Source organism: Aotus nancymaae, unplaced genomic scaffold (assembly GCF_030222135.1).
Source record: "Aotus nancymaae isolate 86718 unplaced genomic scaffold, 86718_ANA_hifiasm-v0.15.2.pri h1tg000028l, whole genome shotgun sequence".
NCBI lineage: Eukaryota > Metazoa > Chordata > Mammalia > Primates > Aotidae > Aotus > Aotus nancymaae.
Window position 1 is genome coordinate 18,335,528 of NW_026988441.1, and position 15,942 is coordinate 18,351,469.

At 44.2% G+C, this 15,942-nt stretch overlaps 1 protein-coding gene across 5 annotated transcripts in view; it reads right to left on the reverse strand.

Annotated features, from left to right (window-relative positions):
* Positions 1-15,942, reverse strand: part of GARRE1 (granule associated Rac and RHOG effector 1) — an 86,587-nt gene that overhangs the window by 26,675 nt on the left and 43,970 nt on the right. For all 5 annotated transcript variants that reach the window (XM_021676565.2, XM_021676566.2, XM_021676564.2 and 2 more), the window contains exons 3-6: positions 7,121-7,330; positions 2,082-2,222; positions 1,770-1,865; positions 1,505-1,666 (exon numbers count right to left, since the gene is read on the reverse strand). In XM_021676565.2, the coding sequence (XP_021532240.1) occupies positions 1,505-1,666; positions 1,770-1,865; positions 2,082-2,222; positions 7,121-7,330 (609 nt within the window). The remainder of the gene's footprint in view (positions 1-1,504; positions 1,667-1,769; positions 1,866-2,081; positions 2,223-7,120; positions 7,331-15,942) is intronic.

The following is a 15,942-nucleotide window of genomic DNA, read 5'->3' on the forward strand; positions in this document are numbered from 1 at the left end:
TGCAATGGCGCGATCTCAGCTCTCTGCAACCTCTGCCTCCCAGGTTCAAGCAATTCTCCTGCATCAGCCTCCTAAGTAGCTGGGATTATAGGCATGTGCCACCACGCCTGGCTAATTTTTGTATTTTTAGTAGAGTAGGGTATCATCATGTTGGTGAGGCTGCTCTCTAACTCCTGACCTCATGACCTACCTGCTTTGGGCTCCCAAAATGCTGGGATCATCACTGCACCCGGCAATATCCTCTTCTTATTTAATTCATGCAAGTCCATCGAGAAGCGTTAATCATAAACAGTATCTTATAGTATCTTTTCGAACCCTTTATGTTAAACATCTGAATAAAATTGTGAATAAAACTCTCTTGGCCCAGGACAGTGGCTCACCCCTATAATCCCAACACTTTCGGAGGCCAAGTAGGGCGATCACCTGAGGTCAGGAGTTCGACATCAGCCTGGCCAATCTGGTGAAACTCCGCCTCTACTAAAAATACAAAAACTAGCCAGGTGTGGTGGTACGTGCCTGTAGTCCTAGCTACTCAGGAGGCAGAGGCAGGAGGATTGCTTGAACCCAGGAGGCGAAGGTTGCAGTGAGCTGAGATCACACCACTGCACTCTAGCCTGGGCAAGAGAGTAAAACTCCATCTCAAAAAAAAGAATTAAAATTAAAATTAAAATTAAAAAAAACTTGCTTGGCAAATGTCTGATTAAAGTCTCTGTAGGTCTTTTTAAAAATCTTTTTAAAGGAGAAAGGATGTTGCTCCATCCTCCAGGCTGGAGTGCAGTAGTGTGATCCTAGCTCACTGCAGTCTTGAACTCCTTGTTTCAAGTGCTCCTCCCACCTCAGCCTCCCAAGCAGCTAGGACTACAGGTGCACGCCATCATGCCTAGCTAAATGTTTTTTTTTTTTTTTAAAGATAGGGTCTCGCTAAGTTGCCCAGGCTGGTCTCAACCACCCGGCTCCATTTTGTTTTTGTTTTTTTTGAGACAGGGTCTCACTCTTTCGCCCAGGCTGGAGTGCAGTGGCATGTGTGATCTCAGCTCACTGCAACCTCCGCCTCACAGGTTCAAGCAATTCTCCTGCCTTGGCCTGCCAAGTAGCTGGTACTATAGACACAAGCCACCACACCTAGCTAATTTTTGTATTTTTAGTAGAAACAAGGTTTCACACCATGTTGACCAGGCTGGTCTCAAATTCCTGACCTCAGGTGATCCAGCCGCCTCAGCCTCCCAAAGTGCTGGGATTACAGGCGTGAGTCACTGCACCTGACCCCTAACTATTTTTTTTTAAGAGACAGGGTTTCTCCATGTTGGTCAGGCTGGTCTCGAACTCCCAACCTCAGGTGATCTGCCTGCCTCAGCCTCCCAAAGTGCTGGGATTACAGTTGTGAGCCACTGCACCCAGCCCCCATTTTGTTTTTTAATCCATATCCTTTGCAAGCCTTTACATTTCTCTTAAAACCTCTATTTTCAAGTTCACACTCAGTTGCTGGAACCCCAAGGAAAGGTACCGTCTTAAGTTTCAGATTGTCCGCTGCTGACTCATTAAAGGAGACACCCTTCAGGAAGTGCGATCCTATCTGCACAGGGACGGTGGGAAGCTCACACTGCATGGGCTGTGGGGGTGTCTGCCTCCGCCCTGTCTGCTGGGCTTCCGCCTCACTGCAGCAGCCCTGGAAAAGGCATGGATGGAAGAGGAAAGGTGACCCATTGCTTCACACTAGAGTGCAGGAGCAGCACCCTAGGTTTCCAGAGCTTTAGGAAAGAAAAATGTACCTGCAAACTTGCTTCAATCGCCTTTGGATTCAGGTGGAAGCCGGCTTTCATTGCATATTCACAGTGGCCTAAGCTTTCCAGAGCTATTTTATATGCCTGGAAATAAGTTATTTTTAACAATCAAGATTACAAAACAGATTATAAGATGACAAAGTTCAATGGAAATCAAAATCTTAAATTTCTATAGCTATTAAAAGACTAGAGGCCAATTACTACTCTATTACCCTTTCTAGTTGGTTCAACATCACAACTTTAACTCCCTCCCTTGTTTCTATCCCTTGGAAATCAGTATGTCAGTTCTGAAAAACTTACTTGCAAAGCACTGTCGATTTTTATGTTCAGTTCTTTTAGCTGCTGCTCAGGAATTGCTGCACTTTGAGAACAAAAGAGTTGTTGAACTTCAATTCCTGCCAGGCAACCATCACAGCCTCTTTCTCTTAGCCTAGATGTCGCCTGCAACGTCATAGTAACTGGTAGGTAAAGGAGGGTGGTACAGTTCTAGCAACATTAGACCAACAATAACAATGACAAGAAAAACCCCTTCAACTAAAACACAGCAATAAACCATCTAAGCGAATAAACTAGAGGTTCTAGATTGTTTTGCAAAGTGAGAAGCCCAAATTTTGAAAGCCTAAATTAAACATCCTGAAGAGAAAGGAAATGTCCCTTTATTTTAGGAACCCTGGAAAAAAGACTTACCTACCTGTTGTTTTTAATATACATATAAAACATTCAGACATTTTTAACTTTCCTGCTTTAAAAAGACAGGTAACCTAGAATATTGGCACTTGGAGTTTCCATAAAAAAAAAAAAAGGAGAACATACATAATTGGCTGTTCCTACAGAGTGAAGGAAAAAGCCACAGGAACGCAGAACAGGAAAAATATACATTGGCATGTAAATAAAAAAACAGAGCTTTTGAAATCTGCATAGAAAATTAAATATTTATTGTTCAGTCATTACATATGTTTATGAAGAGTAGACAAGTAAGATAGAAAAACAAGGAGAAATTAATCTCTGTCATTTTATGATTAAATGCAGAAGATATATAAATGGATCAGGACAAGAAGAGAATACAGAAAAATATGTATTTGATTTATTACATGGGATTCCAGGTGAACTGTTTTTAGATTTCTATCTTTGTTGCAATTTTGTGAACCAAGTAACACTTTTTAGCAGTTAACTTTTGTTCTGCTGGGCAAATGTAGGAGTTGTAATATTTACGAAACTTGCAGACTACAGGAAAATGACTAGCATCTATAATGCCGTAAAGTTCCAAAGCTTTGGTTTCACAATCTGTGTGTAAACACCACTCCCTGAAGGCTAACAGTCTCACAGTTTAAAACTGTTTAACTCTTTGTAAGAATGTTTCAGTCAAATATTTAGTTCACAAGGTGGTGTGTTAGGTACAAGCTGGAGCACAAAGCTGCTCCTTACCCTCCTGGAGCTGACAGCCTCATGGCCAAAAGGTAAACAAGGAAAACACAGAATTATAAATGGAGGAAAAAACACTGAGGGAAATAAAGGACTATAACAGGGAATGTCCTAGACACCCAGAAAGCAGCATTTAGGGTGAAAATTAGAGAAGGTGGTCAATGGAATTGCATGTGTGTGGGGTGGAGTGGGGATGTCAGGACCTACAGATGAGTCTGTCAAACAGGCCGAGGATCCAAAGCAGCAAAGAAAGACACATCCAAGAAACTAGAGCCCAGTGAGCGAGGACAGAGTGGAGTTTCCAGAATAAAAAAGGATGACCTTGGTAAGGCTGGCCATCAAGGCAGGAGCCACACAGTAGGCAGGTCTAGGCAGGCCATGCTGAGGGGTCAACACGCTACCCTAAGGAAATGAGAAGCAACATCATCCAATTTTAAAATGCAGGAGAGCAAGACAGGGAGGGGAGAGGTAATGATTCCCTGAACAAGGGTAGTGATAAAGGACTTGGAAGAAGGGGGCAGATCTGGGATAAGATTTTGGAGGTGGGACCTGCTGGGTTTTCTTAAGGATTGGACTGGATGTAGACATAATGGAAATGCTGAAGGATAAATCTCAGGTTTCTCAAGTGAACAACCCACTGTGGGATGGCACCATTTAATAGCATAGAGAGGGTCTAGGGAGGAACAGGTGAGTGGAGAGAGGCTATGCCTGAGCCACCTGTGAGACCCCCGGTAGCAGCTGAACTCAGGGGCCTGAAGCCCACAGGAAGTGGGCTGCTCACTGGTCACACACATTTGAGCCCCCTCCCAGGACACAGGTGGCTTTTTGAGTCCCAAGACTATATGGAGAACCCCTAAGGAGAAAGGCAGCTAGAAGTGAGCCTGGAGAAACTTATACTCAAGTTGTATTGAGGAAGGAGAAGCCAGTAAAGTCAAAGAAAGGATGGGTCAAGAGGAAAGAAAGCCTGGTTCTTGGATGTCGCAAGATGAGAGTACTTCCAGGGAGGAATATTTTCCACACTGCTGTGAGCTGCTGAAAGGAGTTGAAAGGGTTCTCTGGATTTGAAAACATGGAAGGAATGACCTTAACAAGAGAAGGCATGTTCTTGTATAGGAGTGGAAGCCAGATTTCAGAAAGCTGAATGATGTCATGTACATAAAGTTTCAGACTGTATAAAACAATACCTTATGTGTGGATACATGCATATATAGAAAAAATACTAAAATATGCACAGGAGTCACAGGCTTTCAAATTCAAAAGAGGTTATCTCTAGAAACAAAGAGATGAATAAGAAAGTGGAGAAGTACAAAAGGGATTCAAGTTCATTTGCTGACCGGTTGCAGGGCTCACGCCTGTAATCCCAGCACTTTGGGAGGCTGAGGTGGGAAAATCGCTTGAGTCTAGGAGCTCAAGACCAGCATGGAAACATAGCAAGACCCTGTCTCTACAAAAATAAATGAGATACAATAATTAGCCAAGCATGGTGGTGCATGCCTATAGTGTGAGCTACTCAGGAGGACTGCTTGAGCAGGAGAGGTCAAGGATGCAGTAAGCTGTAATCACCATTGCACTCCAGCCTAGGCAACAGAGCAAGACCCAGTCTCAAAAAAAAAAAAGTACATTGGTGATATTTTTCTGTTAAAAATATGTAAAAGGCATGAGCAAATATGGCAGGCAGCTAAAAGTAAGACACACTCACAGGTGTGAAACGTTCTATATGCTTGAAATACTTCAACAGCAATTACTTTTTAGGCTATTCTGGGTACACTGCCTATGGGGTGTGCCAGGAGCAGTAAGGAGCCACAAGGTGCAATAAAAATAAAATAATAGTAATTTTTTAGAATGAATGAAAGGTGAAAAAAAGGTAGACAACTACTCCAAAAAGTTGGCTGAGAAAAGAGCAGAGAAACAGGGCAGGGCAGAATGGACTTTTCTGTGGGAAGCATCTTTGTGTACTGGCAGCAACAGGCTGAGGATGAGGGACAGAAAACACAGGGTCCCACCACAGAAGCTGGGGCCTTGAGGATGGGGGCAAGGTAAGGACACGGCAAGCCTATACAGGAGGAGAGGGCACCTCCCCTGCTGCTAGATATAGCATTAGCATTTACTCTGTAAAATGGAGCAGGAAGTCCTAGTTAAAGTCTCAACTTCTAAGGTTTATTTTTTATTTCTCATACTGGAAACAAAGAAGTATTAAAATATCTATAAGAAATGTCACTGATGGCCAGGCGTGGTGACTCACACCTGTAATCCCAGCACTTGGAAGGCTGAAGCGGGTGATCATCTGAGGTTGAGAGTGCAAGATCAGCCTGGCCAACAAAGTGAAAGTTTGTCTCTACTAAAAATACAAAAAATATTAGCCGGGTGTAGTGGCGTACGCCTGTAATCCCAGCTACTTGGGAGGCTGAGGCAGAAGAATTGCTTGAATCTGAGAGCGGAGGTTGCAATGAGCTGAGATTGCACCACTGCACTCCAGCCTGGGCAACAAGAGCGAAACCATCTCCAAAAAAAAAAAAAAAAAGAAATGTTGCTGCAAAAACAGACTTTTTTTCAGAGCTGATTTTGATTGGCTTATACTTAAGCTTAAATTCTTCTGGCTGTGGAAAAGGAATAGAGAATGCCACACTAGATTGACTAGGAAAGTAACCCCATGCTAGGCTGGAATCTCCCACTGAAGCAGCTCCCTGCAGCCCACCATTCAGTCAGGAGGTTGTCACCACGAGAGAAGAATCGCACAATTCTCCCCACATCATCCCTGATGACCATGCCATACCATCCCACACCACTGCGTTCTCTACATACTAGGGAGCAAACCTCTTGGTCTGGCTCTTGCATGATGGCTAGATTTTATAAGCATATCTGCTGTGCTTGGAAAAAGCCAATCTTCCAAGAGATAAAAGACTTCATGAAGTCACATAAAGCATACTGAAGAACTGCTCAAATCACATGTAAAGTAGCTGATAAATGAGGATCTTGGCAGAGTTAGACCAATTAAGAATCTTATCTGGGCTCAGTGGCTCATGCCTGTAATCCCAGTACTTTGGAAGGCAGAGATGGGTGGATCACTTGAGCCCAGTAGCTCAAAACCAGCCCGGGCAAGATAGTGAGACTCCATCTCTATCAAAAAATAATAATTAGCTAGAAATGGTGGCATGGGCCTATAGTCCCAGCTACTTGGAAGGCTGAGGTGAGAGGATCTCTTGAGCCTGGGAGGTGTAGGCTGCAGTGAGCCCTGATCACACCACTGCACTTCAGCCTGGGCAACAGAGTGAGACCCTGTCTCAAAAAAAAAAAAAGAAAAAGAAAAAGAAAAAGAATAACCCAAGAATCAAAAAAGTTACAAAGATCCAAGCACTTCTACAGGGAATGATTTGGCTAGCAAAAAACAGACAAAATCCGTGTCCACTGAGCGCTCGCCCTGCTGTAGTTGTAGCTTTGGAGCCTGCCATCCCATCTGTCTGCCAAACACTCCTGCTTCCCTGCCTCGCTGCCGGGCTGGCCACTTACCGTCTCCAGACAGCTCCACCCCATCTTTCCTGACTTGGGTACCAGACTTTCCTGACTTCTCACTGGTCCTTCATCTTAGAAGCTTTCCTGCAGCACTACCGTTCACAGACAGGGCCCTCCCTTCCTCTGGCTCCCGTATATCTCCATCCTGGCCCCTTAACCCTGTTTTTGTAAGCCTATTCTCCCAGGATGCTGTGAGTCGAGGTTGTCATCCTAGTGCCTGGCACATGCCTGGCACAAAGTGGGCATTCACAAAGACGTTCACTGTTAAATGAATGAACAAGCTAATGATAACAGCTTAAAATGTACATTTCTAAATGAAATGGCTCTTTTGAGAATCAACAGGCAAAGGCCCTCTGGAACCTCTCCTATTTGAACACAAGCACCAACCTCCCCGAAGCCAGGGTTACCTCAGCAGCCCCCCGCCAGGACCGCACAGCTTCCTCCAGTTCAGGTGTGTGGCCCATGCCAGATAAGCCGCCTCCACTGCTGCTGTTCTTTTTCTCTGGCACAGTGACCTCAGCAAAGCAAGAGTGAGCCACTGGCTGGACCTTCTGTAATGCATGAGTCAAAAACTGGAAATGGACTTGCAACACAGTCAGGAAACATCGCCCCAACACCTGTGAAAACAAGACAGCCAGGGATGTTTAGGTTGTGGGTTACTGTTGGATTCGTGCAGTACATTTTCAATGACCAACTTGAATAGAAGCAATAAAGGGAAATCCAAAATCATACAAAGTTAAAAGGCCACCATGCTTCAGAAGGATCTGCTTTTGTTTTTGTGTCTGGACCTTGGTGACCAATGCCCAGAAGTCAAAACATTTCCATCAAATAACAAGGCTCAAGGTTGAAATGAGTCTTCCAATTTCCCACCAAGTCACCCCCAATCCTGTTCTCCACTCCCTACATCTGGACTCACATCACTTGTGGTGTCTTTGAGCTCCTGCTGAACCACAGCCATCCACAATTACAATTATGTCCACTGAGTATTCAGAAGGTTAAGGAAAAACCATGCAACTAAAAATCTGAAAGAAGGTCAGTTTGACCATAAGACATTCCATTGAAAATGGAATCCAAATATACAGGTTATTTTAGTAAGAGTGTTAACATAGTTATTAACATAGTCGTATGTCATCTTTCTAGTCTTACGAAACAAAGCTGACAGACCAGTCTTCCAGGAGTCAAGAAAATATAATGGACAGCTCCATTCATCAGGATAGTAGAAACCCATTAGCCTGATGTATATCAGTGACTGATTCCTAACAGTCAAAGTAGGAAATTAACTTTAAAAATACTATATATATGAATATGTAATTATAAGAAGATATATTTCGTCTTCAAAGCAAGGAAACAAGAAAAAAAAAGAAGATATATACTAAATATACTATGTGCCACAAACATTTTCAGATATGATTATGCATTTCTCTGGCAGCCTTCTGGTATCGGCTAAGGCTGTTCTGACAGTTCCTTTGCTGCTCCTCCCTGTTAATTTCTTGCATAAACCACAGTTGCAATGTGTTCTCTATTATTTTTTATTTCTCTTTCTTTTTTTTGAGATGGAGCCTCGCTCTGTCACACAGGCCGGAGTGTAGTGGCGTGATCTCAGCTCACTGCAACCTCCGCCTCCCGGGTTCAAGCAATTCTCCGTCCTCAGTGCACCATCACACCCAGCTAGTTTTTGTATTTTTAGTACAGACAGGGTTTCACCATGTTGGTTAGGCTAGTCTTGAATTCCTGACCTCAGGCAATCCACCCGCCTAGGCCTCCCCAAAGGGTTGAGATTACAGGCGTGAGCCACCGTGCCCGGCCTTATTTCCTCTTTCTTCAACACAGAGCAAAAACTGGCCACTTACAAAGCAACTTGACCACAAACCTTCCAGATTATTGACATTTTTTCCTAATCTCTCACAGTTGTTTTGCCCACACCAGATTTGATAATAATACCAACAAAAACCTTTTGCAGCTCTTTTATCCTGTTCCATAATATTCAAATATTTTTGTGGAAGATATTTTATATTTCCTTGGTTTACACAGATTATTTACTCACAAAAAACTTACTTTATTGAATTTGCAACTGACCCAACTGAGCAGGAGTGGACCTGAGAGAGCCTACTCATGGCCAGCCCTCAGTCCACTGCCTCACGCAAGTGGTGAAGGTCAGGGAACTATGGCCATTCCATTTTACAAGGGACCAAATCCAGCACAGTGCCCATGCACTGTCCTGTCCCTTGGAGAAGTTCACGGTAAGACTCAACCTTGGGCCTCTCCCCTCAGGTGCACACGTGGATTCTCTGCCTCATGGCCACATGTGGACCTCTTGCCTCACCCCCCTACACACACATGTGCAGATGCCTTGGGTGTGGTGTGCACATGGACCTCTCACCTCACCTAGCCTCAGCATCTACCCTTTGCCACATGCCCTCTCAGTTCCCACGGGTCAGAGCTCTGTTTCCTGGAGAAGCAGGGGCAAGCTAGTTTCCAGCATGACCCTTATTCTCTTTGAATCCTTCCTCACCCCGTGGAAATCATTAGGACCAAACTAAAGCAAAAAAAACCCACACACAAATCTCACACCAAACATCCGCCCTCCATAGTGAACAACCAGCATCACAGGCTAAAGCCCTCAAACTCCTAGGCTTCCACTCACATCTCCTCAGAACACTTCCCCCAGTGCTCTGCACTAGACTGGGTAGGGTGAGGGACACAGAAGTAGCACATCTAGGAAGCCAGTTAGACAGGTGCCAGGAATAGAATAAGCAGCAGTTATTCAGTCCTGTAAAGCACAACAGACAGCTTTAATGGAACACACAGCCTGTACCTAACCAATGCTAGAGAGTCACATGGGCTAGCACATTCCATCCCAAGAACCACCCTACAAGGTCATCCTCAGTTCACAGACAACATCAAGACATAGAAAGGCTATGAAATTTTGTCAAGGGGACACAAACTAGATGTGGCGGACCAGTCACCTGACTCAATTGTCCATGCCCTTCACCTGTGTGCCCCACTGCCTTCAGCAGACTCTAAGCTGGGATTGGCTGACACATGACAGAAACTCCACCTTAACTGGCATAGGCTGAGGGTGTCCTCAATATCCCCACCCACTGCAGACACAAGGAGGAGTGAGTCGGCTCCTCAGGGACAAACTCTTCCTCCCCCTCTTTCCTCAGCACTTTGGCAGCTATCGGAAGCAGGAGGAGGAGAAAAGGGAAGATGCTATGCTCCATTAGCTCTGGGTTCACACTCTTACAGCTCTGATGGACACAACTGAGTCATTCACTCTCTCAACAAATATATAAGACGGAGATGCCTAATATGTATCAAGCACAAAGAGCTGGGGACGGGACACTACCAGAAAGAGAATGAACAAGTCCCTGCTCTCACCAGGGTGACAATCTAATGGGGAGACAACAAGACAATGAACAGCTACTCAAGGCAGGGTGCTGCTGGGGAAGGAACATGGATGGGTGGGAAGGAAAAGGCTCTCTGAGGAAATGACTAAGGGCAAAGAGAGAGCTACCCTGTCCCCTCCTAAGGGGCAAAGTTCTGAGGAATGACTGAAGGCCCAAAGTAGGGCCCCCAGATCCAGAACAAGATGCTTTCTGACAAGGCCATCATCCTTGGGCATCTTCCTGACATAAATTTGGGAGAGTGTGACCCCAGAGCTGTGGAAAGCTATTTTCTCCTTCACATGGAGAAAGTTTCCTGGACTATGTGGTTGAGTCTAACTGCAGAACAGGTGTGGGAAGCCGGGAAGTGGATGAGTAGAGTGGCCAAAGGTATACATTTAAGTTTAAAATGCCAGTGAAGCTCTATCAACAGCTACCATTTATTGAGTGTTTAAATACCAAGCACCGGGCCGGACGTGGTGGCTTGTGCCTATAATCCCCCCACTTTGGGAGGCTGAGGCCGGGAGGATCACCAGGTCAAGAAATCAAGACCATCCTGGCCAACATGGTGAAACCTCGTCTCTACTAAAAATACAAAAATTAGCCGAGCATGGTGGCATGTGCCTGTAGTCCCAGCTACCCGAGAGGCTGAGGCAGAAGGATCGCTTGAACCCGGGAGGCAGAGGTTGCAGTGAGCCGAGACTGCACCACTGCACTCCAGCCTGGTGACAGAGGGAGACTCTGCCTCAAAAAAAAAAAAAAAGCAAAAAGCACCTTACGTGTGGTGAAGCATCCCTGTGGGATGTGAGCAATTCACCCATCCATTTTACAGATGACAACACTGAAGCTTACACAGATAAAGAAAATTGCTCAATGTCGAGCAGGTAATAAGTGGGGATCTGACACCAGGTCTGTTTGACTCCAAAAGCTGTGTTGCTAACCACCAGACTACTCTGTCTTCCTATGACAAGATCCAGAATGTAGCTACAATAGTGGATAAATACTAATCAGAGAAGGAACTATTGATTACAGACAGCTACTGGGGTCTACTGAGAGCCTCTTTTCTAGCAACCCTTGATGGTGGAGAAGGGTGCATCTTTACCTTCCTATTCCCTTGTACACACATATCACATCTGCTGCTAAGGACGTTGTGTTCATGTATAGAACTAGAATACCTTTTCTTTTTGATGATATTTGTATTTTATTTAGATTGTAAAACAGATTTTAATTAAAGGCCTTCCTATTTGGAGCACCAAAAGACCACCCTTTCAATACAACTGTAGTTGTTGAAGATCAGCCTACATGTCAACTCTGCTTTCCTGGAATATTTCAAAATTTAGCTGTAGTGATTCCTCTTCTAGGCTCAGGCCTGATTCAGCCTATAATACCTGCATGTGGTTGGAATTATGGAGTGTCCAAGTCCACCCCATTTCCCAAAACATGTGATTTTCACATCAATACAAATAATTTCTCACTAAGTTCACTGTTTTGCTCAACTTCAGGAACTCAAGTTCCTCTTTTTCATACATATCCCTATAGAGCGAGGAACAAGTAAAACTCTCATACATTCATTTATTTCTGATCAGTTTAAAAGTCCAGTGTGAGTGAAATGAAGTTCGTCTAAGATGGCTGCTTGTATTAAAAATTCCAAAGAATTCAATCATTTCTTTCTCTTCAATACTCATTCATACCTTAAATGTTACATTAGGTTCCTAGCGTTCTCAACCTTAATGAGGTCTCTTTTGTTCTTTTTTTTTTTTTTTTTCTGTCACCCAGGCTAGAGTGCAATGGTGCCATCTCAGCTCACAGCAACCTCCGCCTGCCAGGTTCAAGCAATTCTCCTGCCTCACCTGAGACTACAAGTGCCTGCCATCATGCCCGGCTAATTTTTATACTTTTAGTAGTGACAGGGTTTCACCATATTGGCCAGGTTGGTCTCGAACTCCTTACCTTGTGATCCGCCCACCTCAGCCTCTCAAAGTGCTGGAATTACAGGCATGAACCACAGTGTCCAGCCTCTTTTGTTCTTATGATAATTCGAGTCATTACATAATGAGCTACAGACCAGAATGTGACACAAAGATCTAAATGTGTCTCCAGAGACAGAGAATGCAGTAGATCATGCCTGGACTACCGCAAGTTACTTATGAAGATTATGCTACAGCAGAAAAATTTAAGAAATAGGCTTACTGAAAGTAATATCTAAAAACTAACGAAAGAACAAAGTCTCCTTGCAGTCAGCAATAACCTAGAGCACAGAAAAGCTGCCATGCTATGTTTAGGAGAACAAACGAGGGAGAGAAAGAAAGCTCATGCCCAAGGGTGGCGGAACCAACACCAAATGCTAATAATTCAGACAAGGGTAAATTCTGCCCCTGGTCATGCTGCTTCACTGCTGGTGAAAATAACAACACAGGCAGTTTGAGCTCCTATTTCATGGGCAAAGCACTGTGGTGCACAAAACCTTTTGTATCAGTAATACATACCCATCATCATTAAATCAGGGGGGAAAAGATTAGCTATACAAATAAACAAATAGTTCCAAATATTCCTAAATAGCTGTCTCTCTTTCTCCCAGGGTGGAGTGCAGTGGCTCAATGCAACCTCCGTCTCCCAGGTTAAAGCGATTCTCCTACCTCAGCCTCCCAAGTAGCTAGACTACAGGCTTGCACCACCACATCAGGCTAATTTTTGTATTTTTTGTAGAGAAGGGGTTTCACTATGTTGACCAGGCTGGTCTTGAACTCCTTAGCTCAAATGATCCGCCCATACAACCACTGATTGTATGATTCCTAAACAGCCCATATTTGTACCTATAGACTTTCTTTTTTGCAAAAAGTAGATTGTATATTGTTTTATAGTTTGCTTTCCAAAATAAAATATATTAAAAATTTGTTACCATAAAAATACCAGATAGTTGAGAGGCTGAGACAGGAGGATCACTTGAGCCTAGGAGTTTAGGCTGCAGTAAACTGTGATTGTGCCAACTGCACTCTACCCTGGGTAACAAGTAAAACCCTGTCTTGGGAAAAAAGAAAGGAAGAAAATAAAAGAAGAAAGGAAAAAAGAAAAAAGAGATTGGATATTGGGAGGCAGCTACCAGTATCTCCTCACTCTCCCCAGGGCCTACTGAGGTCTCTGCCCTGCCCCCGCTCAGATGTGCTCCCAGTTATGTAGGTATGAGGACTGGCCCTGGCACGGTGAGCTGGCTAGGGTCGGGAGAGCAGCTGAAAGTTCTGCCGAATCAACAGACTTGAGGCTATTTTTCAACTGCATCACAGCACTCATCACACCTAGCACCACTGTCTATTTATTTATTTGTCTGGCCTACCAGTCCCGGAGTGCTTTTCTTGTCCTCGCCATCTTTGCAATGCTTGCAGCTAGCTCATGTGTATTTATCAAGGAGGGTGGGTGGCTCAGCTGGGAGAAGAGGAAGTCAGGCCAGATGACTGGGCCTACTCAGGAGGGGCCCTAGTGCGAGCAAGGCCACTCAGGGGTGCCTCCACATCAGGCTGTTTCTGATTTCCTGGCTCTGGACATTTTACCATTAGCAGAGGGGCAGACAGCCTGTTCTCACAGGGGGTGGGCTCTGCCACCAAGCCCCTCGGCACTAGACTGCACCAGCCCAAGGTAGCAGGGAAGCAGCAGACACACAAGACACATAACCCCTGCATGGGCTGGCCTCAGAAGGACTTCAGACAAATGCTGTTTTAGGGGTGCTCAGGTTCCTTGTTGGTAAAGAGGAGGGAAGCTGCCAGAACAGGCCATTATCCAATCCTAGGAGGTCTCCCAAACTGACAAGAACCAAAAAATTAATTGAGGAAAGCCAATTCTATCTGAAATTATATTCCATGAACTCTCCTGTTTCCTTTTAATCTGCCCACCGAACCGGAATGAATGCCCATTCATTCAAGCCTTTTCAGTAACTCAAAATTTTAAATCTGACTCTTCAAAAAGATAGCAACATTGCCATTCAATCACTAGTCCCCAAAATTAGCAACATTTCATTCTTTCCTTGACTTCTATCTGCTGCTGGCCTCCCACCTTCAGAGAAGGTCTTTTCTATGTTCCCATTTTCTCCTTTGATTCATTTTTATTCTCATTTTTCTGAAGAGCACCTGCTTTTCTCTTCATCCCTACACCTTGGGTATCTAACTACTCAATAATGCTTCCCTTTCTGTTAGAAGACCACTTCACATGTGCAAACCCCTCCATAAAGTGTAGTTATTATTATTTTTTTTTCTTTTGAGATGGAGTTTCGCTCTTGTTACCCAGGCTGGAGTGCAACGGCGCGATCTCGGCTCACCGCAACCTCTACCTCCTGGGTTCAAGCAATTCTCCTGCCTCAGCCTCCCGAGTAGCTGGGACTACAGGCGTGCGCCACCATGCCCAGCTAATTTTTGCATTTTTTAGTAGAGACAGGGTTTCACCTTGTTGACCAGGATAGTCTCGATCTCTTGACCTCGTGATCCACCCGCCTCGGCCTCCCAAAGTGCTGGGATTATAAGTGTGAGCCACCGCGCCCGGCGTGTATTTATTTATTGGGTACTCTGATACATTACTCCTTTCATACATTCCTGAATTTTTCTCTCACTTTTTGCAAACTTGGAAAAAGTCCAAACATACACAAAAGCAGATCATAACAAGCCCCCACGTACCCATCAAAAAGCTTCAATCCTATGGCCGGGCACGGTGGCTCATGCCCATAATCTCAGTGTTTTGGGGGGCTGAGGTGGGAGGATCACTTGAGCTCAGGAGTTTGAGACAAGCCTGGGCAACACAGCAAGATCCTGTTTACAAAAAATTTAAGTTTCAATTCCATTAACATTTTGCCATGCATTTTCCATCATTCTTCCCCATCTTTTTTTTTCTTTTTTTTTTTAAAGACGGGGTTTCACCATGTTGGTCAGGCTGGTCTTGAACCCCCGACCTCAGGTGATCCGCCTGCCTTGGCCTCCAAAGTGCTTGGATTACAGGCGTGAGGCACCACTCCCGGCCCCTATCTTTTTTTTCCTTAAAGCAAATCCCTATTGACCAACACTCAGTATGTGTTCAAGCTTCCCAAATTATCTTTTAAAAATTATCTTTTTACATTTGTCTTGAATCTCAACCCCCAAAAGGTAATTTTATTTGGTTGTTATATGGCTTAAATCTCTTTTAATCTAGAATACTACATTCTGTATATGTATTTTTAATGCTACTGACTTGTTGAACAAATCAGGTCAACTTATTACAGAATATGCCACATTCTGAATTTGTCTGGTTGCTTTCTCATGGTGTTGCATAACTTACATCAGTACACCCCATATTTCTTGTAGACTGGATTCATTTTAAAAGCTTGATTAGATTATTTCAGGGGTTTTTTTGAGAAGGAGAAGTAGAATATTACTTAATACTTATTAGTATTACTAATATTAGAAATGTGTGGTTCTTACTGCAGCACACCAGGAGACATGATTACCTGTCTCCATTTCCATGATGCTAAGGCTGATCAATGGGATTTGGGTGGGGAAGGCCTGATCCTCCCAAATGTGGTTCCTCAGCAACCTTCCCACAAATGGTTTCATTTTCCACTGTTGGCTGCTGATTGAGTCACATCATGATCTGCAAAGTGGAGATTTTTCCCTCATTCATTAGGGCTATTTGGTTACCATGAGAAACAGTCTCTACTGGAAAAGCAGGAAATTTGCTTACTTCCTTTTCTCCTTTTAATTAGCAATTGTCAGAATGATGAGTTGGTTGCACACGCTTGTCTTGACAAATCAAAGTCAAAGGGTCCAGTCCCTCCACAGCGACAGATGCCTGTTGGCCCTGGTGGCTTCCACCCATGTAGAATAAGCTAG